General features: G+C 41.5%; 3 protein-coding genes across 3 annotated transcripts in view; all 3 read left to right on the top strand.

Moving 5' to 3' along the window:
* Positions 1–9568, top strand: part of LOC149051217 (uncharacterized) — an 18818-nt gene extending 9250 nt beyond the window's left edge. Inside the window, exons 3-7 of the mRNA XM_089206962.1 lie at positions 110–1816; positions 2260–3705; positions 4013–5754; positions 6340–6513; positions 7815–9568. Coding sequence (XP_089063088.1) covers positions 110–1816; positions 2260–3705; positions 4013–5754; positions 6340–6513; positions 7815–9194 — 6449 coding nt within the window. The 3' untranslated portion in view covers positions 9195–9568. The remainder of the gene's footprint in view (positions 1–109; positions 1817–2259; positions 3706–4012; positions 5755–6339; positions 6514–7814) is intronic.
* On the top strand, positions 7815–11991 carry LOC149051216 (protein mono-ADP-ribosyltransferase PARP15-like). Its single transcript, XM_089207365.1, has 3 exons — positions 7815–9837; positions 10107–10421; positions 10949–11991. Exons 1-3 carry the CDS (start codon positions 9657–9659, stop codon positions 11224–11226), a joined length of 774 nt encoding a protein of 257 aa, XP_089063491.1. The 5' UTR covers positions 7815–9656; the 3' UTR covers positions 11227–11991.
* A 7016-nt stretch (positions 11992–19007) lies between these two features.
* LOC113669447 (uncharacterized) lies at positions 19008–27164 on the top strand. Its single transcript, XM_089206172.1, is given in 9 exon segments — positions 19008–19014; positions 19282–21120; positions 21511–21741; positions 22084–22091; positions 22093–23823; positions 24064–24237; positions 24445–25936; positions 26205–26519; positions 26887–27164. Coding segments are annotated over 9 exon segments (6075 nt in total).
* The last annotated feature ends 336 nt before the right edge of the window (positions 27165–27500 follow it).

Here is a 27500-nt window from a genome sequence, read left to right as displayed (position 1 = left end):
TATTTCTTTTTTTTTTTTGTTAGTTGACTTTGAGAGGTATAACATGTTTAACATGTATGTAGGCCACCATTGGTAAATACTGACTGGTCCCTCACTTTATCATTCACAGACAGCGAAGATAAAGAAGAAGAAGAAAAAAAGGAAGAAGAAGGAGAGAAAGAAGAAGAAAAAGAAGGAGAAGAAGAAGAGAAAGACGAGGAAAAAGAAGAAGAAATGGAAGAGGAGAAAGAAGAAGAGAAAGAAGAAGAAAAAGAGGAAGAGGAAAAAGAAGAAAAAGAAGAACAACAACAACAAGGAGAAGAAGGAAATGAAGATCTTGGTTCTTTTAATGTCAGTGACTTTGTTGACAAAGGGGATGACGGAGTTCGTGAAACAGTTGAGAAGAATGTTGACAAGGAGTTGGGTTTTTCATCTGCTGTCGACAAGAACGAGCAAGAAGGGCTGGAGACGGACGAAGAAGACCCAGGAGAATTTGAACGAAAATCAGAACAACTGAAGGAGGAATTCATTTTTTTGAAACCAGTTATTATCAATACAGTTCTCCGTCAAGATGACGTGAAAGGAAATCTGGAAAGAGTACGTCAAAAGCTACAAAAGTTTCAAGATACGAAGAATCCTGCGGACGTTTTTAAAAATCCAGCTGAAAGAAGGCCATTGATTACGAAACCTAAAGGAAAATTTGAAGATCCTCTAACACACGGCCCTATTAAGCAAGCTTGGGTGGCAGGGGACAAATCTTCCGGAGGCCCTGAACACGAAAGTAATAGAGGGAAGAAAAATAGAAGTAGGCCAAGAGAAAAAAATCAAACGCAAGGGCAACATGGCGATGCAGAACGACAAGATGAGCGAAGAAATGGTTGTGATAGCGATAAATCGGATCAAAATGAGAGGAACCAAGCTTGTCGAGGCCACAACTCAAGGCAAAGAGGCAACAAAAGAGCAGGACCGGAAAGGGGACCCAGAGGTGGGTTTTACCAGGATCCAAACAACACCCAAGTGCATAGAGATGATCACTTTTATACCCCTCAAGGACAGTGGTTTGATCATCAAAACGCCTTTCCGTCGCAGAGAGGACGTGAAAACCAAAGAGGACAAAGAGGTTGCTTTCGCCAGGACCCAACTGCAGGAAATCGAGATTATTCGCTTTATGGATCTCAAGAATGGCACTTTGGCGATGAAGGCAATTCTCAGCCTCAAATGGGACGTGGAGGTCAAGGCGGTCGAGGACCTCCACCAAAACCAAAACCAAAACCGAAGCGAAAGGGTAGGGGACATGGTGGGGGACGGGGTGGAAATTTTCAAGAGAAACATCAAATTCCGGGAGATTTTCAGGGGAGCAATCAATTTTCAGATGCTAAAGATGACTCTCAGTTTATGCAAATACAACCGAACCAACAAAATGGAAGAGGAGGAGGTTCTCATGAAAATCAGGTGCATCCAACATCCTTGAAGGAGCTTGTCAGCAGTAAAACCCCCAGTTCTTTCGATAATTCGGATGCAGGGAAGTTCAGACAAGGTGAAACCAACAAAAGCAGACAGGGAGACCGCGGTAGGCCACAGAACCGACTTGGTAACAGAGATGCTGGTCAAACTGGGATAAGACGAGCACAGAGCATGCCCAGTGTGGCAGAAGAGGAACCTGCTGATCAATCTCAATTTGAAAGAAATAAAATACTCATTCAAGGGCTGGATGAAAAAACCTCACGGGAAGGACTGGTCAACTTTATCAAGGCAAAGAGTGGTAAGGAAGAGGTTAAGGACGTACAGATGCTGAAGAATGGAAAAGCCTTAGTCACCATGGCTGATGAAATCAAAGGTACGTACCCTTCAACTGAATTTGGAGATTTAGCAGGAATTTCTCTATTCTGTGTCTATGATCTGTTCGTGAGTTATCGGGGATGAAAGTCCACGCCAGCTCAGTTTCATCCTCTCAGTTTTACGCGGTGAATTTACCTTCAAATTATGTGAAACTAACTTTTCATTGATTAGAATTGTTGTATGCTTAACTAGTACGTGAAGAATTAAGATGCCTTATTTTAGGTGATCCAACGTATTTAGACGTTTCGATTTTCTTCTCCAAACTATTAAAATAACACAGATCAAAGTAAACAATCCTGTATTATCACCTTCACTGACTTTTGAGGCGCTTGTAATTAGCTGTATTTCCTTTTTTTGGTTAGTTGACTTTGAGAGGTATAACATGTATCTCAAGGCCACCATTGATAAATACTGGCTGGTCCCTCACTTTTTCATTCACAGACGGCAACGATGAAGAAGAAGAAAAAAAAGAAGACGAAGAAGAAGAAGAAGAAGAGGAAGAAAGAAAGGACGAGGAAGAAAAAGACGAAAAAAAAGAAGAAGAAGAAAAAAAAGGAGAGAAAGGAGAAGAAGAAGAAGAAGAAAAAGACGAGGAAAAAAAAGAGGAAAAAGAAGAGAAAAAAATACAAGAGGAGAAAGAAGAAGAGAAAACAGGAGAAGAAGGAGAGGAAAAAGAAGAAGAAGAAAAACAACAACAACAACAACAACAAGGAGAAGAAGGAAATAAAGATCGTGGTTTTTTTAAAGTCATTGACTTTGTTGACAAAGGGGATGACGGAGTTCGTGAAACAGTTGAGAAGAATGTTGACAAGGAGTTGGATTTTTCACCTGCTGTCAACAAGAACGAGCAAGAAGGGCTGGAGACGGACGAAGAAGACCCAGGAGAATTTGAACAAAAATCAAAACAACTGCAAGAGGTATTCAGTTGTTTGCCACTAGTTCTTATTACGACAGTTCTCCGTCAAGATGACGTGAGAGGAAATATGGAAAGAGCACGTCAAAACCTACAAAAGTTTCGAGATACGGAGAATCCTGCGGACGTTTTTAAAAATCCAGCTGAAAGAAGGCCATTGATTACAAAACCTAAAAGAAAATTTGAAGATCCTCTAACTCACAGCCCTATTAAGCAAGCTTGGGTGGCAGGGGACAAATCTTCCGGAGGCCCTGAACACGAAAGTAATAGAGGGAAGAAAAATAGAAGTAGGCCAAGAGAAAAAAATCAAACGCAAGGGCAACATGGCGATGCAGAACGACAAGATGAGCGAAGAAATGGTTGTGATAGCGATAAATCGGATCAAAATGAGAGGAACCAAGCTTGTCGAGGCCACAACTCAAGGCAAAGAGGCAACAAAAGAGCAGGACCGGAAAGAGGACCCAGAGGTGGGTTTTACCAGGATCCAAACAACACCCAAGTGCATAGAGATGATCACTTTTATACCCCTCAAGGACAGTGGTTTGATCATCAAAACGCCTTTCCGTCGCAGAGAGGACGTGGAAACCAACGAGGACAAAGAGGTTGCTTTCGTCAGGTACCAATTGCAGGAAATCAAGATTATTTGCTTTATGAATCTCAGGAACGGCACTTTGGCGATGAAGGCAATTCTCAGCCTCAAATGGGACGTGGAGGTCAAGGCGGTCGAGGACCTCCACCAAAACCGAAACCAAAACCGAAGCCAAAGGGTAGGGGACACGGTGGGGGACGGGGTGGAAAAACCATCCAACAAGTCCCGGTTTGCAAAAGCACCCTTTTCACTGGCTTTTCAGACATTACCCATGATTTTATTGAACTGTACTTTGAGAGTCGTCAAAATGGTGGGGGTCCTGTGGAGAAGGTTCACCATGTTCCTAAAAGTAGTCAAGCTGTGGTTGTGTTTCAAGATGCAAAAGGTTTGTAGGTCACTGATCTCTAAAATATAAGTATAGTGTAATTCCCTCAGGCACGAATAATCGACATCTGATCCTCCAACATACGTAGCAAATATTGATTGCCCCGATTTAAGACTTGAGCTTCACATTAGACTTAAGGAGGGATGAATTAGTATTTAGATCGTGAATTGATCGATTGTTTGATTGATTGATTGATTGATCTACTCCGCCCCAACAACCCCATCGTCCTTACTCTGTGCGTATCTCTCAAATTAAAATGTCGTGAAGTGTTGTGAAACGATAAACATCTAGTTGCTTTAATCAATAGATATGGAAAGAGTGTTAACCAGACATGAAGAGAAACCTTATGAGATTGAACAAACCCAGCTGTTAAATAGAGCTTACCGAGAGTTTCTAGAAGACGAAGACGTTGATGGAGCGGAGGATTCCGGTGACTTAGGAGCTACTGCAACCGCGGCCAGTGAATCTCGAGTGAGCCAGAAACGTGATACCAAAGCACAACAGCTGTACATAGCTGTAGATCCCGATGTTATGGAATACGTCACGTCTACAGGATTCCAAGCTGAACTGAACAATTCGCTGGCTGGAAAGAAGAGCGAAATCACCTGGAAACCCAACAGCAAAATGGCTGTAATAGTGTACCGTGGGGAAGATGACAGTGATTCATGGCAATCTGAATGTATTGACCAAGTACAAAATTATCTCGGCAAGTTTGCGAAGTGCGATGTGCAGGTCAACAAGGATTTCTGGGAAGCCGTTGTAGCAAAAGTTCCCAGCATTCGCATCTGCTTAGGAGTTGATCCCCCGCTGATCAAGACTATTCCTGATTCAAATATTGCAAGGATCGTTTCATTAGGAACAAACGTGAAAAATAACGAGGATAAGGTGAAGTCAAAGTTGGAAGAAATATACCGCGAGGAGACTAGAAAAACTTACCTGAAGAAGAAAATTCCAAATGTTCCTAAGGAGCGCCTAATTTTGCTGAAGAAGATAAAATTTGCCGAGAAACTCCAAGAAAAGAACAAGGAGCTGGAGATCAAGATTAATACTGAAGGTGAAGAAATATATTTCGAAGGTCCCCAGCCACAATTCACTGAGGCAACCATGAAGTTCTACAAACAAATGGCTGACATGGTTGAGAAGAAACTAACTTTATCCGTCAGCATCCTGAAGATTTTAAACTCAGATGAGGGGCTTCAGACTGTCAAATGTGAGTTGGAAAGAAACAACGTGGAAGCAGTGTTCGTTATTGAGAAAGACGCCACCATAGTGGGATCATCAGCAGCGCATGCAAACAACGCGGCGGGGCTCGTGAACAAGTTGACGGTGGAAGAGAAAGTTCAAGTGGACGAGAAAAGCAAGCATTTATTGAAGTCATCTGAATGGCTGAGGTTGTGTGGCGAGATGAACCAAACGGCTGTCCGTGTCCGGAGGGACAACTGGAACGATACATACGTAGCTGGGTTTCGTGATGACGTCACCGAAGTGATAAAGAAGTTAAATACCTTTCTTGAAAACAATTGCATCAGGGAGGGAAGGTTTGTGTGCACGTCTGATATTATGCGAAGGTATCTTCTTGAGCCACGTCAAGAAGATCTACGCACCATAGAAAATCAACTAAAAGATTTTGTAGTGAGTATTAAAAAGGGAAAAGACAATGATGATTTTGTCATTTCTGGAAACAGAGATGGTTTGAAACGTGTAGGAAAGAAGCTCGATGCTCTGATGGATTCCACTGAGTTGAAAACCTTTGAAGTGAAACAGCCAGGCCTTCGAAAATACTTTGACAGTGGAAAAGGAGATCAGCTGGTGAAAATGGTGGAAAAACAACAAGACTGTGCCATAAAAGTCCAGAAAAGTTTAGGTCGAAGAGGAAAGGAAGAGGAGCTGCGCGTCGAATCTGTTTTTGAAGCCTCTACTACTTCAGGCGACGGTGAAGATGATGCGGAGGATGACCACGCTACCACTACTGGAACTGACTCGTCTACCCTGGTAATAGCCCAAAGGTACAGAGTGTCGTGGAAACCTGGAAACATAGCGGAAGAGAAGGTAAGATCGACTCACTTATTTCTTCACACCAACAGAATATTTTACGAAAATACCTTAGAGGATCTTGTTGGCACATATATGGATTTTAAAGGAAGATGTTTTTCGTCTTGTCACGAGCGTGTGACAAAGAAAAAAAATCTGAGTCGCCATGAGGAATCGAACCTCAGACCTTTGGATTCCGCGCTCCGATGCTCTACCACTGAGCCACATTACGAAGTTCATATAACACGCGTCCTGCATACTGCTAGGATCAGCAATGTCGATAGCGTAATGTTTGTAGATGGAAACAAGAGAGATGGTAGTTTTTGAGCTCCGTAAAGAAATAAAGAAAAATGTTTTTCGTCTTGCCACGAGCATGGGACAAGACGAAAAAAATGTTTCTTTATTTCTTCACCGAGCTAAAAAACTTACCATTCCTCTTATGTGGATTTTAGTTCTTCACTTAGCTCTCATCTGCTCATAGAGTGTGGTTACATTATGTAACGTCTCTCTAATTAGGAGTGCCAAGTCTGATAACGATTACAGTCAACCATATTGAAGAAGTTCATGAAGCACTGACAATATTTTTTTGGTTGTGTCTTCCAGGCTGACGTACTTGTCAGTTCTCTAGGAGCATGCCATATAGCAATCATTAACGCCGGTGGCCCCAAGTCCAAAATCCCCAACGTTGGTGACATTACTGTCTCAGGTGGTTTTTCCTCGGTCAGTCACGTGATTCTCGCTAACTGTTGTAAGTGGAACAACGGTGAAGGGGAACCGGTAAGAAACAACGAAAATACATTGAAGAGTACTTATTGTTTAGATTTGATTAAAGCCTAAACGATGTCGGATGCCCGACTGGCGAATCCTATCCATTCTCTTGTAGCATACAGCAACTGAAGACTGTTCAGGCTCGATTTGATGTTATTTCCGATTTAGGTTATCGTCAAACATTCCGTCATGTCAGACATGGTTTGATGCTACTCTGGTTTAAAGATTTAATGAATGTAACCGAGAAGTTACAATTCATAGACCCAATATTTCGACATTCCTGTCTAATGCCTTCATCAGGGGTGATCTAAACGCTGCAACCAGAGGTCCCTTTATACGCTCACCAATTAGCTGCCTTTTTTCTAACGAGGTGTAAATGGGCGTCAGGAAGTAGGCTGCCATCATCACGATTTAGAGGAGCGTGGACGGAGTTAATATGCCAGGCTTCCAAACAAAGGCGCTGGTGGTAACGCCGATTAGTAATGATAATTTTAGACTTATCCCCCTGAATTGTAGGGTTGGTTAGGCATGTGTGCTCCGATAAAGCTAAATTTTCTTTTTTATAAAAGAAAACCGCTTTTTGACGCTCTTTCAAACGTGTACCAAACTGACGTTTGGTCCGTTCGATACTCGTTATCACAGTCATTGCAAGGAATAGAATAAATAGCGTCGGTTCGTTGTTCTTTCGTAACAGGACCATTCTCTTCGGGAATGATCAATCGTATATGTAACGACACAATTATTTCATAAAGTAACTTTCAATTTCTGGTATGATTCGAAAATCTTAATCAGAAATTTTGTAGAGTTGGTGAGAGCAAAGATCTTGCTAGAAATAAAACAAAATGAGATGTGAAATTTTCACTACCAAGAAAAAATTAATTAGGACTAAAGGTGATTTCCTTGAAGTTATAATTCAGACATCCTCGATCCTGATGTTCTCTGGTGTGAACATCCTGCATGGCGCCCTCTCAATATCCTCTGAAAAATGTTAACAAAATTCAAGTTTCAGATAACTTTGATCCCCGGAAAACAAATTCCAAGAAAACTAAAAATAGCTCGAAGGGGAGTCAGTTTTTTAACCTTTTTAAGGTCACTCTTTAAGGTTTTTCTCCTCCCTTTATCAATCCATTATCAACCGGAAAGGCGACGGGAAGAAGGAAAATATACCAATAAGGGGATATTGCATGACTTAACGCTAAATTTTAAGTTCCAAACTCAAACGAAATGTACAGAAGACAGTGTGGAGAATTGCTATTGAGATCACATAGGAACGAAAAGATTTTCAACAACTTCTATTTCATCTTTTGTAGACGCTAAGGGCCATCGTTCAAAAGTGTCTGCAAACAGGCCAAACGCTTAGAGCGAACTCCATTGCATTTCCTGTCTTTGGGACTGGAAACCTGCGCTTCCCACGCGATGCAGCCTCGAGAATCATGTTGGATGAAACAGTCAATTTCTGCAAAACCAACCTTGCTTCTAATTTACGGGACATCCGATTTGTCGTGTTTAACCAAGATCAAGCATTAACTACCGCCTTCAAACAAGAGATGGACAAACTACAGCCCAAGCAAACTAGCCTCCCTGCCATCACGACTTTAACTAAAGGAATACGTTCCTTCTTTGGATGGAAGAAAACAGTGGGGACATTGGGTGTAAGCATTGAAGTCTTGCAGGGCGACTTGTGCCAGGAAACTACGGATGCCATAGTGAATATAACAAGTAAAGACTTGAATATGGACAGTGCTGGAAAGTTGAGCCAAACGGTGAAACAGCTAGCCGGGCCACAGGTTGAGACTGAGTTGAAGCAGTTCGGACAGCAATCAGGTGGAACCGCATTGATCACCAGCAGTGGAAATCTCCCTACGCAGAAAATTATTCACTTAATTCCAGACACCAATAATAAAGACCACCTCCAGCAGTGTGTTGAAAGATGTCTTCGGCTGGCAGAGACGCATAGTCTTAGATCCATTTCGATTCCCGCAGTTGGTACTGGTGCATTCCATGTTTCTGCAGTGGACTCGGCCGGCTTGATATTTAAGGCCCTGACAAACTTTAGTAGAAGCTTCCGTAGTGTCCGCAAGGTCAGGATCGTAATCTTCGAGTCTCCAATGCTGTCGGCATTTCAGAAAGAACATCAGAGGCATTCGTTTTCTCCACAAGTAGGTGTGGCTCAGCGCATAACCTTAACTAGCCCGTTCAGTATCGAGGTGATAAATGGTGATTTGACGCAGGAGACCAGCACTGATGCTATCATGAATATCAACAGCACGGACATGAACATGAATAATGCCGGAGACTTAAGCAAAGCCATAGCAAGACGGAGTGGTCGACTTGTGCAACAAGAATGCAACCAATTGGGAAAGCAGCCTCCTGGAACAGCGAAAATGACCAGCGGAGGTAATTTACGAGTGCCTCATATTATTCACATAATTCCAGGCTCCTCAGATAAGCACCATCTCCAGCAATGTTTGGAGGAGGGTCTTCGCGTTGCGGATGCCAATAATCTTCAAGCAATCTCAATTCCGTGTGTTGGCACAGGAGGATACGGCTTGACCGCAGCGGACTCAGCCCAACTGACGTTCAAAGCACTAAACGCATTCGTTGCTCGCTGTAAAAATATTAAAAAAGTAAGAGTGGTCGTGCTCCAGGCCCCTATGATGCAGGAGTTTCTACAAGAGCAGAAAAAATAACTGGTGCGAGGTATTGAAGAAGACAGTGACTCAGAGGATGCAGTAGTTAAGCAAACCCGAAGACGCGGACGTAGGCAGGCACCAGGCCAAAGTGATGAACAATCTGTAATAATTTCTGTGATCGGCAAAGACAAGGTGAGCGTGGGAAAAGCCGTGGAATCTTTGAAGAAAGGTTTCTCTGACGCCTGTACAACGGAAAAAGTCGAAAATGAAACGGTCAGTCAGCTTTCCGATAAGCAGAAAGATATCCTGAGAAAAAAGGCTAAAGACCGTGACGTCAAACTTGAAATTGAGGATGACGTTAATCGCATTGTCGTTCGTGGTGGACCAACCGAAGTTTCTGGAATAGTGGGGGAGATCTGGAAAGAGATCAATGAGAGGACGAAGAAGAAGCAGGAGGAGGAACAAGCGAAGTTGGTTTTAAAGAACATAGAGTGGAGCTATGAAATACAAGGCATACAAATGGCGTTTGCTCCGAAAGCAAATGCCAAGATTGAGTTGGCCCACAGCAAAGACGAGCACACAGTGCAAGTTTCTCTAAGAGGAGACAAGTTTGTTATCGACTTGAAGAGAAACTCTGGACGTGGACAAACATTTGGTGAACAAATAACACTGACAAGAAAGGTGAAGGGTGCTGATGAAGGTTAGTTGCTATGCATTTCTTTTGAAGAGGATGTTTCGATAAGCTTTAAGAAAGGACTGCGAGCTATTTCATGTCCCAGAGGACGTTTAAGGTAATAAACATTTAATACAGGAAGGGGATATTCAGAAAAGCTGTCCTTAAATGTCTCCACTGAGCTTTCTTGATAATCTTGAATGTGTCTTACCTTGAATATGTTCTTGGATGTTGAAATTTAACTTCAGTCGATGGGTTTTCATTTCAACATTCTAATCTTTTGGTCCTTTCTGTAGGAATTGCTCTGCCAAAGCACTGGACACCAATGCCCAGCCATGACTCCACTGTACATAAAGTACCGCTGCACCCAAGCTCCCCTGAGTATCAAAATGTGGTACGTAAGTTTCAAGCTACAGTCAGTGCGTTAAATATTCAGAGGATTGAACGCGTACAGAATCCTCATCTGTATCAGTCTTACCTGGTACGAAAACAGAAAATGGATAAAGATACTGGAAGAAATAGTGAAAGAGAGCTGTTTCATGGGACTGATGCTAAAAATATCAACCATATCAACACACAAGGATTCAACAGGAGCTTCTGTGGGGCTCATGGTAAGTCAGTTAAATTTTAAATAGAGGAGAAGTTTTCTCGTCTAGCTACGGGGTGGGATTAAGGAAAAATTTCAAGTACTTGTGAGGAATCGAAACTCAGATCTTCAGATTTCATTTTTCAACGCTATACTATTGAGCTTCAGACTCTACGATAAGCAGGGTTTTCACATGGTTAATATGTGGCACGCCTTCTACATCCTGCAAGGATCATTCATTTCGAAAGCTTCGTGTGTTAAAAAAGATCATTGAAGCAATATTTTAGTGCGATTGCTCTTAACTATAAAAGCCTAATAATGTTTTGGCCACAATTCTATTCATATATTTGTCTACCTGTCCTACCAAGTCACCTAGACGTTGCATGAGCTCAGGCCAAATCACTCTTTGGAGCCAAAAATTTGTAATAATAGCTGTAATAATAGAAGAATAATACAGTTGCCTCTCTCCTAACAAATAACTTCACTGAATATATGATTTTGTTGATATTTTTCTCTACATTGAGCATTCTTTTTTTTTTTTTTTTTTTTCAGGCACGGCTTATGGACGTGGTGTTTATTTTGCTAGAGACGCTCAATACTCTGTTGGATACGCTGGGGGTGGTGGTTATGGAGGGCGCCACATGTATCTTGCCAAGGTTCTCGTAGGGCAGTATTGTGTTGGAAATCCTTCAATGAAGGTGCCTCCACCAAAAAACCCATCAAAACCTGAAATTCTTTACGATTCTGTGGTAAATAATCAATCAAGCCCCAGCATCTTTGTTGTTTTCTTTGATAATCAGTGTTACCCTGAATACCTTATAACCTTTTGAAGACCACATGGACCTTTTACTTAGAAAACAGCAGAGTTAAAGACCGAAAAAGCTTGAAATGCTTTATAGTTCAACTTAGTTTATCAGCTATATGAATTGCAGAAAATCGTTCTCCTTCACAGTGTAGGGAACATCATATAAATGTTGGTTATAGTTTCTCGATAGCTTTCTTTACTCAAAGCTTATTCTTTATCCTATAAGTTGAATGATTATATCCTTGGAGCTAGAGTGTCCTTGTAATGCCAAACAGTAAAATCCAGCTGAACGCTTTTTTATCTCAACAGTGGAGTTACCACTAGCCTACAGGCTACAGTTGTCATTTTTTCACGTTTCTCGGGCGAGCGTAGGGAAACGCGAGACGTGCGCGGGGACCACGACATAGTCGTGTTCCTCGCCCCACACGTTCACCTCGCGCTAGCCCCGTTTTCTCTCTTGGAAAAGAAAAGAGTTCTGCTGTTCTCAAAACGGTATTTTCCTTTTTATCGCCAGACAGACAAACAATATTTTGTTACATCAATTTTCTACCAAAAATAAAACTGGCGAAAGTAGAGAATTTCGAAAAATATGCGTACCTTTTTGAGAAATGACAGTGACGTCGCTAAGATGACATTTGATTTATGATGTAAAAGATTTACTGAAAAGAAACTTAAAGAAGCATTTATTATTTAGTTGGCAGCCAAAAGCTCGGTCAGAAAGTGTGGCATAGTATTACCCACGGGTTTCACGAACAGGTTTATTTACTGAAATAAAATATGGAAAGAAAAATTAACGTGTTAGTTTTTTTTTCGTCTTTAACTAGTGGTTCTGTGGCAATATCTTACGTTTTTCGGTATGAACGAGTGAGGGAGAGGAAGTCCTACCAGCAGATAAGAACACTCAGACAAGAAACCCCCTATCAAAATTTCTGTAATCGCAGTGTAAGTCTTCTGAGTAGAGTAATCCTTGCTTTTGTAGAGAGACCGTGCGAGTATGAGTGTTGCGTGACAAGCAAGCGGCATCACTTGTCACGAATATTTTCGCGCCAAAACTGAAAGGCTCATTGTCCGCAATTGACACTTTGTAATACTAGCTTGCAAAGGAAGGGATTTTTGATTTCCCATTCACATTCCTTCTCGGCTTTGAGGCTGTCCCCATCTGTTTCTGCCTGCCTCAAGAGAAATCAGCTTTTCACATATAAATACAGGCGAATAACATTAGGTCATTCATCCACCATTTTCAAAACAAGGATAAGTGTATTTGTAGTTTGATATCGTGTAATGATTTACCTCTGTAGTAATAATACTATTGTGACCGATTCTGCAATTATAAGCGAAATCTCTAAATATTTATTTAATAATCGCTTTATAAGGGGACTGTTTAGTCTTTTTCCAGCTTTTGATACCCTCCCAGCTTGTCAGCAAGCCAACCCGAGCAAGAGCACGTGTAACAAAGTAAATCTTGTGTCATTTGCCGTATGGTTTTTCTGGCCATCGCGAGGGCGATGGTTATTACACAGTTAAAGTAAAGACTGTTTACAAAGTTACATTTGAAATCTTAACCACATAGTAAACGACAATATAATATTCCTCATGGTTCATACACGGTCAAACCCAAGACTGTGTAAAAGTTACATTTGAAATCTTGCGCGCGGAGTAAACGGCAATAGAATATTCCTCTCCTAGTTTTTCATCGTTTTTCATTATTCTAGAAATGTCTCAAAAGAGCGGCTGCGAAGAAGGCCTTTATGACGAGAAGTTGCAAGAACTAAAGTTAAAAAGATCACATTGGTTTTTTGCAAACTATTTCACACGCAAAGTTCGAGCCTCGACTCTGTGTACTTCGTTAGCTTCCAGGCATACTCGACTTTATGTGGTGTTAAATTCTATGTGCTTCTTGATCCCTATTGTACAGTGTTCCTGACTATTGTTTTTGACTTTCCGATGATCTTTTCTCAGAACGGTCATCCAAACACCAAAAGCAAGTCGCTTGCCAAGCCGCAAAACGTTCAAGAAGACAATGCAATCCACATTGACAAAATTTACTGCTCCAAGGGGGTTATGCAGTTCACACACAAGTATCGATTGCTGCAAGTCATGTCCATAAAGAAGTGGCGAAAAGATTGGTTCCAACTCCTCCTCCTGTGCAAACTGAAGAGTCACCCGCAAAGAAGCCCCGTTTGCCACATGATTTTGGGCCAGATCCGCAAATAAGGACGAAATAAAAATGTAACTCGCTGGCCCCACAAAGATCGCTGTTAAAAGAGAGACTTCGAAAAGGTCTCGCAAACGCCTTCACATTCCAAAAGATCGAGCTCAAAGGTGTTGTTAAGCTCTTTAAAACACAGCTCATCAAAATTAGGAGATTCGCCAAGTTCACTGACGCGAAGTTGTTGATCACGTGTGCAGGTGTCATTCTTGTCCAGGGTGAACACAGTGGCGTGACAGAGATAGTCAGCAAAATTTGGCGAAGTATGAACGAATTATCCAAAGGTTTTTTTTTAAATCGTAGGGGAAAATGATCAGGTCAACTTACAATTACGCTAAGTAACAATCTTGGTTTGACCAGCGAAACATTTCAGATCACGCACGCAGTTTTAGCTGCTACAATGCCAGTTTTCTTCTCGTGATGAGGTTACCCATTCCGCTCACATTCATTTAATTTCTCTTTATTAGAGAAGTAAAATTTAATTATGCTGTTTTGTCATTCTCCGTGTCTTAAAAAACATGGCTGAAAACAACTGGATTCACAGATAACACACGGAAAGGAAAGTCACAATTTGGCTTTCTCCCAGTTCCCAGCCTCTTTTTTCCCTCACGGTTTCCCAGAAAAACCGGAACTACGGTTTTGTTCAAAGTAAAAGTACAGTGCATACGAATGAGTTATTTTATGACAGTGTTTCTGTAGGGAAAAGAAGGGGAATCCTCGCTTGAAAAACTGTAAAGATTGACGGTGAGTTTTCTGGATTCCTTATGAATTATCCTGATGTAATAATTTCTCAGAATTTTAAGGGTGTATCAAGTAACACGAGTTCTCGCGAGCGGAACAATTTTCTGGCTTTGTAATAGAAAATACAAGCAAGTAATCCTCCTTAAGTGCCCTCAAAAGGGATGTACGACTGATAATTTAACTACTTAATAAAGACAAAATCTTCTACAGCTTTAGATATGAAGCTGCCTTCTGTAATTCATAGCAAACCTAAGATATTTTCGTTTGATACTACAATATACTCTTACTTTGTCTTGTTTTCATTTTCACTGTAGTCTTTGAGTAAGCAGTGACAAAGATCTTTTTCTTTCCATCTCAGCATTCGCTAATTCTACAAGTTATCAAAGACAAGTTTCAAGCTCGTGCCTCATTAACAATGGATGACGAATATTCATATTACGGTAAGGATGCTTCATTGCAATTTGCATTGACTGGAAATCGAAACCAGATCCATAATATTCTTGTGCACTTAAACGAGCGTTTGTACTCGTGATTGCTCGACAGTCGATTTTGTACCTCTTTTTTGTGCCTCAATGTGCGTGATTTGAGACATTTACTAAAAATTGAGCACGAAAATCTTGAATCTATTTTTCCTGGCTGCAGTGATAGTAAAGGTAAATTCTATTTTTATTTTATTTTCTCGTTCAAACGTCAATTACAAGTGTGGACCAGAAACACTTCAAGGTTTTTTCCCGCGTTCCAAAAATAGCGTTTGCCTAAGTAGTATTTTTTCGAGCTGGTTTAGCGCGCATACATAAAAATCTTCCCTCTGCTCTTTTCCATTCCTTAGTCTTTAAGAAGGCTAGTGCGGACATCGCAATAAACAAAGTAATATAATGTAAAACGTTTTATTTTTTATTTTTTATTTAAACATAGTTATCATTGTTTTTCCCAAAAGCACTTAGGTTTTACGAGGGGAATTGCAATATTACATCAGGCTCACATACTAACAGACACATAACTAACACACAGAAGTTGCAATAACAACGAATTAAACTTACTAAGCTTGGAATACATTTAAACATTCAAATAATGGCCTCAGAGAAGCGATTAGTGTTAATTATAAAACTTTGTACTTCGCGAAAAAAGGTACAGTTGACGTCGTAATTTACAGACTCAATACCATACAATAAAAATTTAGTTTCCTGGCATCGCTACTTGATGACCATGTTTCACCTAGAATATTAGCAGGAGAGGTAAGGAGAACATGACGTTGAGCGGCATACTTGGGCAGTACAAGAAAAAGTATTTCACCGATTCAGAGTCAAAACTGCACTCGCAAATAGGCGACACACAACTATTAATTTTGAAGAGATAATCTCTTACACAAGAAAACCCAAGTCTAAGGGGGGTGTGATCAACAGATGCACGCCTTGACAAAGAACCATCATATAACCTATGGTAAGTATGCGGAAAGAGAATCGACCGAGTTTTGCTTTAAAAGTGGGAAGAGATACAGAGTTTCGGACATCTAGGTCCAGAGAATTCCAGCCAGTCAGTGATTGCTGATGGATAAAAAGACTTTTAAAACGTAGAAGTTCCACAACGAAGTTGAGTGAAGTTATTTCTTGATCTGAGACGAAAATGCGTACGTTCACTCGATAGTTTGGGCAATAATTCAGTTAAATAACGTGGAGCAAGATTCTTGACTATTTTGTAAATTGGCTTAATTTATGTAATAATGTAAACCTCTTTAAAATGATAAATATATACAGTCTTCCCCTAAAAATATTCGGTGTTTAACCGGGCATATTAAAAATTTTGGTAAAAAGAATAAACAAAAATAGACATTGACTAAAAAATGTATTGTCTTGAACGTTTTCGGCTACAAATGTCTAACGGCGTCCTGCTTGTTATATGTCCAAGATGTGTGATAAAACTAAATCTCGAAGGAATTTTTTTTTTAAGTGTAACAATAGTCTCTAGAGTATTTTTAAGGGCTCTAAAAATTCGTAATGTTATTGTATATGTTTGATAGCGTTATGCGTTCGTTTATAGCGTTTCTATCTCGCATGGAATCCCAAGCTTCAAGAATTAGTCTTTGTTGCCACGCCGATGACCTGTCAACAATTTCAACACTCTCCAAATCTATTTGGTAACTGTGAAGCATGTGGTGTTTGGCCAACAAAGAGTTTTCATCCAATGTTGCTATGGCTCTTGTGTGTTCTTTCACGCGTGTTTTTAGTGCGCGCGAGGCCTGACAAACGAAAACACAATCACAATCTTGTACACGATTCCCCTGGAAGCCTCTTGCTCGATCTTGTCTTTATTGGTATACGCTAAAGGTGGAGCGGATAGGCTCATGAGCGACCTTGATGTTGAAACTTCGAAGAACTTTGTGACTCTCTCGGAAAATCCTTTGGCACAAGGCAGGATAACTAAGCCACGCTGGTCGGTATCATTAATTTCTTGTTGTCTATTACGTTGGCGGCCATTGCGAATGATATTTGTTTGTTTGTTCTTCGAAGTTTCAACAGATCAAGGATATCAGTTTTTTTTACCATGGCGTCCAACGCTGCACACAAAGGCACACAAAATCCAACTTCTCACGTACTCCAGCAATGTTCAAAGAGCTGTTGAATTTAAACTCTTATTGAAATGTTAGCGCGAGTTAGAAGAGAAAAGAGAGCTCGACAATCTACATTTGATGCACGTCATAATACTACTTAATACTATCAACATTCAGGCTAACCGACGCTTGCAAACTGTGGTAAACCGGGAGGCCGGCAAACCCCGGTAGAATTCAGTCACGTTGCTATTTCAATTGACGCTTTCAGGAACGACAACGAATAAATGCAATACCGGTAGGGAAAAAATAGAGGAAAAATTCCCCGAAAGGTACGAATTGGTTCTGCTTTGAGGCAAGGCAAAGTGAAGACTCTTCAACACAGCGACTACACATGTAATGGTTTCGCGCCAATCTTTACATTCGATGACGTTATGTCCCCCAGCAGATCGCTGTTCCATTTGCGGTTTGTATTTTGGTGGTTTCGGCCTTCACATCACGCCACAAGGAAGCTCGACGATTCGCCACAACATCGAAATATTTCATGTAATGTTAAGCAATTTAATGTTCAGCTAGAGCTTCTGATGTTCTGGAAAGCTATTCTACGTAACGCTACACAATTTGTTTGTACGCTGTACCACTCGACATTACGCTCAGCCATTTCACGCAACGCTACACTGTTTGTATGTACGCTGTACCGTTCTACATTACGCTGAGCCATTTCACGCAACGCTACACCGTTTGTGCGAACGCTGTGCTATTCGACATTACCCTGAGCCATTTCACGCAACGCTACACCGTTTGTATGTGCGCTATGCTATTCGAAATTGCGCTAAGCCTTTTCACGCAACGCTACACCATATGTGTGTACTCTGCACCATTCGACATTACGCTGAGCTATTTGATGCAACGCTACACCGTTTGTGTACTGTGTTGCAAGTGAGTGCTAACCTATTCACAATTGAGCTATTCCATATCACAATTTCATGTTCCAATTCGACATAGGTAACTAGACCGTTTATCATTTGGCCAAACTGTTCATGTTTAGGGTGTTCTGTTTCATGAAGGAAAAACAAAACCGTCTATAACTTGACCATGCCATTCCTTTATTAGCTATGTTATCCTGCAGCTGATCCTTAGACCAGCTTTGTATTTGCTGATCTATTGCACATTCTTGTATTTTTGGTGGTGACGGCCGCCCATATTTGCACTAATAAATTTCTGATGCAAGCACACACTTTAAGGAAACAGGGCATCGAAAAACTTCACAGTCAAGGAATTACGTTTCTTGAGATGATAGACTCATCAAAGTTATTGGTTGATAAATCCTAATCCTTTGGGTCTGCGTCGAAAATCAATTATTTCCTTTGCTCATCGGAGGAACATCCCCCATGTTATTTGCCCGACTTAAACCGGAGGTCCTATAACACGAGTGTAATTATTTTCACCTACCATCAATTCAGCATTTTTAGATAGTATGGAACACAAACAAATCGATATCAACACCAGGAAATAAAATATTTCTGACTGAGCTTGCTTTAATCAGCTGGAAGTAGCAAAAATTCTTGCCTGCGACAGAAAAATGTAAAATAATCGGGAAAAAATAATACCATCAAATGCACCGTATGATTTACAAAAAAGTCTTGCTAAATATAAAATGAAGTAGACGCTTGGTTGCTGTTTTTTTCATTCCGGCATATCAAGATACCCTCAATCTATTCATCACGGAATGAAATGCCCACGAGTGGGTGTGCTCTACTTTAATCTAGGGTCAGATAAATAGTAGTAAAAACGATTGAGCATTATTTTTTTGAGCGTCATCCTTGAGAGCTACATGGCATTAAGCTAAATTGTTTCCATTATGCTTAATTCAATAATTCGTCATCGTAGTTAGCTTTTAAGAGCCCCTCAACTTCGCCTCCATTGCTATCACCAACAGGTAAAACTTGCTGAGAGTAAAAGGCTTAGTTCAGATTACATCATTTTTCTGGATCGAATTCCTAAAGTTCAAATAAGAAATATAAGAAATTCAGGATCACTGTTGACTCTGCTAAGGCGACAGAATTCATCTCTCGTTGAACAATAACATCAAGGGATTTTTCAATACATTTTAGTCATTATACACGCATTATGTTTGATGCTCTAACTGTAGCATTATGCCCCAAATTACACCGGCATAATTTATCTGACCCTACTTAAATCGTTGGTTTTCCTCTTCACAACATCTTTTTATCTCTTTAACTTCAATACTGTTACGCTAAGTTTTGTAGTGCAATGAAACATTTTATTATATGTTCGAGGAGGCATTCCGATGGAAAGTCAGTGCGCGAGCTTCACTGAAGGGAGATCGTGTACGGTTATCGGAGAAAAATCCTTGGGGACATTTGAAACGCAAATTTCCAGTGGGGGGCGGGGGAGGGGGAATAATGAGGGAAGAGAATCCTGTATATCACTTTCACTGACTTTTGGGGCGCTTCTAAATTAGCTGTATTTCCTTTTTTTTTGCTAGTTGACTTTGAGAGGTATAACATACATCTCAAGGCCATTGATAAATACTAATTGGTCCCTCACTTTTCCATTCACAGACGACGACCATTACGAAGAAGAAGGAGAAGAAGAAGAAGGAAATAAAGATCTTGGTTTTTTAAACGTCAGTGACTTTGTTGACAAAGAAGACGACGGAGTTCGTGAAACAGTTGTGGAGAATATTTACAGGGAGTTGGGTTTTTCATCTGCTGTCAACAAGAACGAGAAAGAAAAGCAGGAAGAGGAAGAAGAGGACCCAGAGGAATTTGAACGAAAATCAAAACAACTGCAAGAGGCATTCAGTTCTTTGCCATCAGTTCTTATCAAGAGAATTCTCCGTCGAGATGACGTGAAAGGAAATATCGAAAAAGCCAGTACGAGGCTACAGGAGTTTCAAGATATGAAGAATCCTGCGGCCATTTTTAAAAATCCAACTGAAGGAAGACCATTGACAACGAAACCAGAAGGAAAATTTGAAAGAAAGCCCAGAAAACAAAATCAAACGCAAGTGCAACATGGTGATGCAGAACGACAAGATGAAAGGAGAAATATTGGTGATAGCGTTGAATCGGATCAAAATGAGGGGAACCAAACTTGTCGAGGCCACAACTCGAGGCAAAGAGGCAAGGCAAGAGGAGGACCGCAAAGGGGACCAAGAGGCAGGACCCAGAAACGGGACTCGGGGGCACATCCAAAAAACATCCAAGTGTATAGCGATGATCAAGGACAGTGGTTTGGTCACCAAAACGCCTCTCCGCAGAGGCGGGACCCAGTGGCGGGACCCAGAGGAGGGTTCAGAGGCCAAAACGCCTTTACCAGAGGCGGAACCCAAAGGCGAAACCCAGGTGCGGGTCCAAACAACGCCCAAGTGTATTGTGATGATCAATTTGATCCCTCTCAAGGACAGTGGTTTGGTCACCGAAACGCCTTGCAGAGGCGGGACCCAGAGGCAGGACTCAGGGGCGGGTCCAGAGGCCAAAACACCTCTCACAGAGGCGGGACCCAGAGGCGGGACCCGAGGGCGGGTTCAAACAACACCCAAGCGTACAGCTATGATCAATTTCACCCCCCTCAAGGACAGTGGTTTGGTCACCAAAACGCCTTTCTGCAGAGGGGGGACCCAGAGGCACGACCCAGAGGCGGGTCCAGAGGACAAAATACCTTTCCCAGAGGCGGAACCCAGAAGAAGAGCCCGGGGACGGGTCCAAGCAACACCCAAGTGTATAGGCATGATCAATTTCATCCCCCTCAAGGACGGTGGTTTGGTCATCAAAACGCCTTTCCGCCGCAGAGAGGACGTGGAAACCAACGAGGACAACGAGGAGGTGGCTTTCTTCAGGACCAAATTGCAGGATATCGAGATAATTCGCCTTATGGATCTCAGGAATGGCGCTTCGGTGATGGAGGCAATTTTCAGCCTAAAATGGAACGTGGAGGTCAAAGCGGTCGAGGGCGTCAACCAAATCCAAAATCGAAGCCAAAGGGTTACGGACGAGGTGGCAATTTCCAGGAGCAACATCAAATTTCAGGAAACTTTCAGGAGAGCGATCAGTTTCCAGATCCTAAAGATTCCTCTCAAATCATGCCAAGACAACCGAACCAACCAAGTGAAAGAGGAAGAAATTTTCGTGAAAAGCAGAAGCACACAGTATCCTCGAGGAAGCCTGTCAGCAAAATAACCTCATCCCCTTGTTCTGTCGATGATTCGGATGCAGGGAAGGTTGCTGATCAGTCTCAATTTGAAACAAATAGAATACTCGTTCGAGGGCTGAGTGGAAAAACTTCCCGGGACGGACTAAGTAACTTTATCGCGGCAAAGAGTGCTGGGCAAGAGGTTAACGACGTACAGATGCTGAAGAATGGAAAAGCCTTAGTCATTATGGCGGATGAAATCAGAGGTAGGTACCTTTCAATTGAATTTGGAGAGCAAGCAGGAGTTTCCCTATCGTACTTCTTTGATCTGTTAGTGAATTATCAGGGATGAAAGCTAGCGCCGCCTCAATTTCATCCTCTCAGCTTCAAGCAATAAACTTACCCTTACATTATATGAAACTAACTTTTCATTGATTAAAATTGTTGTATGCTTTAGAAGTACCTGAAGAATCAAGGTATCTTATTTTAGACCTTTCCATTTTCTTCTCTAGGCTATCAAAATAACCCAGATCAAAGTAATCATTTTATTTGGGAACTGTACATGTAATTTAAAGAGTGTTGTTCCTTTCAGGAAGACTTCAAAAGTGGAGATCACACAAGACAAACATTTGATGAGAATATGATGTTTTCTTTAGATTTCACGAAAATAAAGACCAAATGCGAGGAGAGAGGTCTGGATGATGCAAAGGTTTCCATCGAACAAGTCCCGGTTTGCAAAAGCATCCTTGTCACTGGCTTTTCAGACGTTACCCATGATTTTATTCAACTGTACTTTGAGAGTCGTCGAAACGGAGGGGGTCCTGTGGAGAAGGTTGACTATGTTCCTAAAAGTGGTCGAGCTGTGGTTGTGTTTCAAGACGCAAAAGGTTTGTAACTCATTTATCTCTAAAATATATGTACAGTGTAATTCCTTCAAGCACGAATAATCGACATCTGATCCTCAAACATATGTATCAAATATTGGTTCTCACGGTTTAAGACTTGAGCAGTACATTAGACTTAGAGAAGGACAAATTGGTGATCGTTGATTGATCGATTGATTGCTTGATTGATTGATTGATTGATTTATTTATTGACCTACTCTACCCCAACCACCCCATCGTCCTTAATCTGTGCATCTCTCTCAAGTTAAAGTGTCATGAAGGGTTGTGAAACAACAAATAACTTCTTCAGGGGAATTCCTGACACTTCGTTGCTTTAATCGATAGATATGGAAAAGGGTGTTAACCAGACATGAAGAGAAACCTTATGAGATTAAACAAACCCAGCTGTCCATTAGAGCTTACCGAGAGTTTTTAGAACACGAGGACGTTGATGGAGCAGAGGATTCCGGTGACTTAGGAGCTACTGCAACCGCGGCCAGTGAATCTCGAGTGAGCCAGAAACCTGATGCCAAAGCACAATACCAGCACATGCCTGTAGATCCCGATGTTATGGAATACATCACATTCAAAGGGTTCCAAGCTGAGCTAAACAATTCGCTGACTGGAAAGAAAAGCGAAATCACCTGGAAACCCAACGACAAAATGGCTCTAATAGTGTACCGTGGGGAAGATGACAGTGATTCCTGGCAACCTGAATGCATTGACCAAGTACAAAATTACCTCGGCAAGTTTGCAAAGTGCGATGTGCAGGTCAACAAGGATTTCTGGGAAGCCGTTGTAGCTAAAGTTCCCTGCATTGGCACCTGCTTGGGAGTTGATCCTCCGCTGCTCAAGACTGTTCCTGATTCAAATGTTGCTAGGATCATTTCATTAAAAGCAGATGTGAAAAGTAACGAGGAAAAGGTGAGGTCAAAGTTGGAAGAAATCTACCGCGAGGAGACCAGGAAAACTTACCTGAAGAAGAAAATTGCAAATGTTCCCGAGGAGCGCTTAATTTTGCTGAAGAAGATAAAATTTGCCGAGAAACTCCAAGAAAAGAACAAGGAGTTGGAGATCAAGATTAATACTAAAGGTGAAGAAATATATTTCGAAGGTCCCCAGCCACAATTTACTGAGGCAGCCATGGAGTTCGAGAAACTGATGAAAAACATGGTTCAGAAGGATTTAACTTTATCCGTCAGCATCCTGGAGATTTTAAACTCAGATAAAGGGCTTGAGACTGTCAAATGTGAGTTGGAAAGAAACAACGTGGAAGCAGAGTTGGTTATTGAGAAAGACGCCACTATAGTGGGATCCTCAGCAGCGCATGCAGATAACGCGGTGAAGGTCGTGAACAAGTTAATGGTGGAAGAGAAAGTTCAAATGGACGAGAAAAGCAAGCATTTGTTGAAGTCATCTGAATGGCTGAACTTGTGTTGCGAGATGAACCAAACGGCTGTCCGTGTCCGGAGGGACAACTGGAACGATACATACGTAGCTGGGTTTCGTGATGACGTGATCGAAGTGATAAAGAAGTTAAATACCTTTCTTAAAAACAATCGCATAGAGGAAGAACGTTTTGCTTGCAAGTCTGATATGCGAAGGTATCTCCTTGAGCTACGTCAAGAAGATCTACACACCATAGAAAATCAACTAAAAGATTTTGTAGTGAGTATTAAAAAGGGAAAAGACGATGATGATTTTGTTATTTCTGGACACAGAGAGGGTTTGAAACGTGTAAGAAAGAAGATCGACGCTCTAATAAATTCCACTGAGTTGAAAACCTTAGAAGTGAAACAGCCAGGCCTTCGAAAATACTTCGACAGTGGAAGTGGAGATCGGCTGGTGAAATCAGTGGAAAAAGAACAAGATTGTGCCATCGAAATAAAGAAAAATTTAGGTCGAGGAGGAAAGGACGAGGAGTTACACCTCGAAGCCGTATCCAACGCCTCTACTTCTTCAGGCGACAGGGACGATGATGTTGAGGATGACCACGCTACCACTGCTGGAACTGACTCGTGTACCCTGGTAATAGCCCAAAGACATAGAGTGTCGTGGAAACCTGGAAACATAGGGGCAGAGAAGGTAGGATTGACACACTGATTTCTTCACACCAGGAGAATATCTCATGAAAATACCTTGGAGGATCTTGTTGGCATATTTATTGATTTTAGTTCTTCACTTAGCTTTCATGTGCTGGTAGAGTGTAGTTACATTATTTAACGTCTCTCTTGTTGAGAGCGCCAAGTCTGATAACGACAACAGTCCATCATATTGATGAAGTCAATGAATCATTAACAATATTTTTTTGGTTGTGTATTTCAGGCTGACGTACTTATCAGTTCTCAAGGAGTTTGCGATCAAGCAATCATTAATGCCGGTGGTCCTCAGGCCGCAACCCCTAACGTTGGTGACATCACTGTCTCACGTGGTTTTTCCTCGGTCAGCCACGTGATTCACACCAACTGTTGTAAGTGGAACAACGGTGAAGGGGAGTCGGTAAGAAACAGTGAATTGTACGTAGATAATTAAGTTTTAGTTCACTTTTGAAGCAAAGGACTTCTCAAAGAGTATTTATCGTTTAGATTTGATGAAATGATCAGTAGACAGTGCGGCGAATTGCTATTGAGATCACATTGGAGTGAAGGGATTCTTTAGATCCCCTCTTACCACCACATTCAACGACTTTTATTTCATCTTTCATAGGCGCTAAGGGCCATCGTTCAAAAGTGTCTGCAAACAGGCGAAAAGCTTAGAGCCAACTCCATTGCATTTCCTGTCATTGGAACTGGAAACCTACAATTCCCACGCGATGCAGCCTCGAGAATCATGTTGGATGAAACAGTCAACTTCTGCAAAACCAACCCTGGTTCTAGTTTACGGGACATCCGATTTGTCGTGTTCAACCAAGATCAAGCTTTAACTGCTGCCTTCAAACAAGAGATGGACAAACTGCAACCCAAGCACATTGGCCACTCTGCCATCACGACTTTTACTGGTGGAATACCTTCCTCCTTTGGAAGGAGGAAGGTACTCCAATATATCACCTTGACAAGCCCTCTTAATGTTGAGGTGGTTAATGGTGATTTGACTCGAGAGAACAGCACTAACGCTATCATGAATATCATCAGCACGGACATGAACATGGATAACGCCGGAGACCTAAGCAAAGCCATAGCAAGACAGAGTGGTCCACTAGTGCAACAAGAATGCAACCAATTGGGAAAGCAGCCTGCTGGAACAGCGATAATGACCACCGGAGGTAATTTACAAGTACCTAATATTATTCACATAATTCCAGGCTCCTCAGATAAGCAGCATCTCCAGAAATGTTTGGAGGAAGGTTTCCGTGTTGCCGACGCCAGTCACCTACGAGCAATCTCAATTCCGTGCGTTGGCACAGGAGGATACGGCTTAACCGCAGCAGACTCAGCTCAACTTACGTTCAAAGCACTAAAGACATTCAGTGCCCGTTGCAAAAAAATTAAAAAAGTAAGAGTGGTTGTGTTCCAGGCCTCTATGATGCAGGATTTCCTACAAGAGAAGAAGAAACAACCAGTGCAAGGTAATGAAAGAGATAGTGAGTCAGAGAATGTAGCAGCCGGGGAAACCAGAAGTCGCGGACGAAGGCAGGCATTGGGCCAAAGTGGTGAACATTCTGTAAGCATTTCTGTGATTGGCAAAGACAAAGTGAGCGTGGGAAAAGCCGTGGAATCCTTGAAGAGAGGTTTTTCTGACGCTTTTACAATGAATAAAGTCGAAAGTGACGTCGTCAGTCAGCTTTCCGATAAGCAGAAGGATATCCTGAGAAAAAAAGCTAAAGACCGAGACGTCAAACTTGAAATTGAGGATGACGTGGATCGCATTGTCGTTCGTGGTGGACCAACCGAAGTATATGGAATAGTCGCGGAGATCTGGAAAGAGATCAGCGAGAGGAGGAAGAAGAAGCAGGAGGAAGAACAAGCGGAGTTGGTTTCAAAGAACGTAGAGTGGAGCTATGAAATAGGGGGCACAAAAGTGGCGTTTGCTCCGAAAGCAAATGGCAAGATTGAGTTGGCCCACAGCAAAGGCAAGCAAACCGTGCAAGTTTCTCTACGCGGAGACAAGTTTGTCATCGACTTGAAGATAAAATCTGGACGTGGAAAAATGTCTGGTGAACAAATAACACTGACAAGAAAGGTGAAGGGTGCTGATGAAGGTTAGTTGCTATGCATTTCTTTTGACGAGGATGTTTCGATAAGCTATAAGAAAGGACTAAGAGCTATCTCATGTCCCAGAGGACGTTGAAGGTAATAAACATTTCATACAGGAAGGGGATATTCAGAAAAGCTGTCCTTAAATGTCTCCACTGAGCTTTCTTGATAATCTTGAATGTGTCTTACTTAAAAAGTTAACTTGGATCTTGAAATTTCACATCACTCGTTGGGTTTTTCTTCAACATTCTAATCATTCGGTCCTTTTTGTAGGAATTGCTCTACCAGAGCACTGGGCACCAATGCCCGGCCATCACTCTACCGTACATAAAGTACAACTGCCCTCAGGCTCCCCTGAGTATCAAAATGTCGCACGTAAGTTTCAAGCCACAGCTGGTGCGTTTAATATTCAGAAGATTGAACGCGTACAGAATCCTCATCTGTATCAGTCTTACATATTACGAAAACAGCAAATGGACAAAGATACGGGAGGAAAAAGTGAAAGACAGCTGTTTCATGGGACTTATGCTAAAAACATCAACCATATCAACACACAAGGATTCAACAGAAGCTTCTGTGGGGCACATGGTAAGTCATTGAAATTTTCAATAGAGGAGAATTTTTATCGTCTCGTCACGGGGGTGGGATTAAAGAAAAAACTTTCGAGTACTTATGAGGAATCGAACTTCAAACCTTCAGATTTCCTCGTTCCAATGCTCTACCACTGAGCTACAGACTCTACGATTAATCTTGACCAGTTTAGGCATCTACATGTTCGACCAAGTCACCTAGACGTTGCATGAGCACTGAATCACTAATTGGAGCTATAAATTGGTAATAAAAGCTGTAATAATAGAAGAAGAGTACAGTTGCCTCTTTTATAACAAATTACTTCACTGAATGCAACACAATTTTGTTGATATTTTTTTCTCTAAATTTAGCGTTTTTTTTTCAGGCACGGCCTATGGACTTGGTGTTTATTTCGCTAGAGACGCTCGATACTCTGTTAATTACACTGGGGGTGGTGGCTATGGAGGTCGCTACATGTACCTTGCCAAAGTCCTCGTTGGGAAGTATTGTGTTGGAAATCCTTCAATGAAGGTGCCTCCACCAAAAGATTCATCAAAACCTGAAATTCTTTACAATTCTGTGGTTGATAACAAATCAAGCCCCAGCATCTTTGTTGTTTTCTCTGATTATCAGAGCTACCCTGAATACCTTATAACCTTTTGAAGAACACATGGACCTTTTTCTCAGAAAACAACAGAGTCAAAGGCCAAAAAAGCTTGAAAAGCTTCATAGTTTAACTTGGTTTATCAGCTATATGAATTGCAGAAAATCGTTATCCTTCACAGTGTAGGGAACATCATATGAATGTTGGCAATAGTTTCTTGATAGCATTCTTTACCGTCTTAATTCAAAGCTTATTCTTTATCCTATAAATTGAATGGTTATATCCTTGGAGGTAGAGGGTCCTTGTTATGCCAAACAAAGTAAAATCCAGCTGAACGCGCTTTATCACTACAGTGGAGTGAGCAGTAGCCTACAGGCTACAGTTTTCATTTTTTT

This window comes from Pocillopora damicornis, chromosome 1 (assembly GCF_964200805.1).
Source record: "Pocillopora damicornis chromosome 1, jaPocDami1.2, whole genome shotgun sequence".
NCBI classification, from domain to species: domain Eukaryota; kingdom Metazoa; phylum Cnidaria; class Anthozoa; order Scleractinia; family Pocilloporidae; genus Pocillopora; species Pocillopora damicornis.
The sequence above is the reverse complement of the archived record's forward strand: the minus strand, read 5'-3'. Positions and strand labels throughout refer to the sequence as shown.

Excerpts from the sequence above, each read along its gene's own strand:
- LOC149051216 (XM_089207365.1), top strand. The coding sequence starts at position 9,657 with ATGGCGTTTGCTCCGAAAGCAAATGCCAAGATTGAGTTGGCCCACAGC. Across the intron at positions 9,838-10,106 it reads GGTGAAGGGTGCTGATGAAG|GAATTGCTCTGCCAAAGCAC; the intron begins GTTAGTTGCTAT and ends TCCTTTCTGTAG. Across the intron at positions 10,422-10,948 it reads GAGCTTCTGTGGGGCTCATG|GCACGGCTTATGGACGTGGT; the intron begins GTAAGTCAGTTA and ends TTTTTTTTTCAG.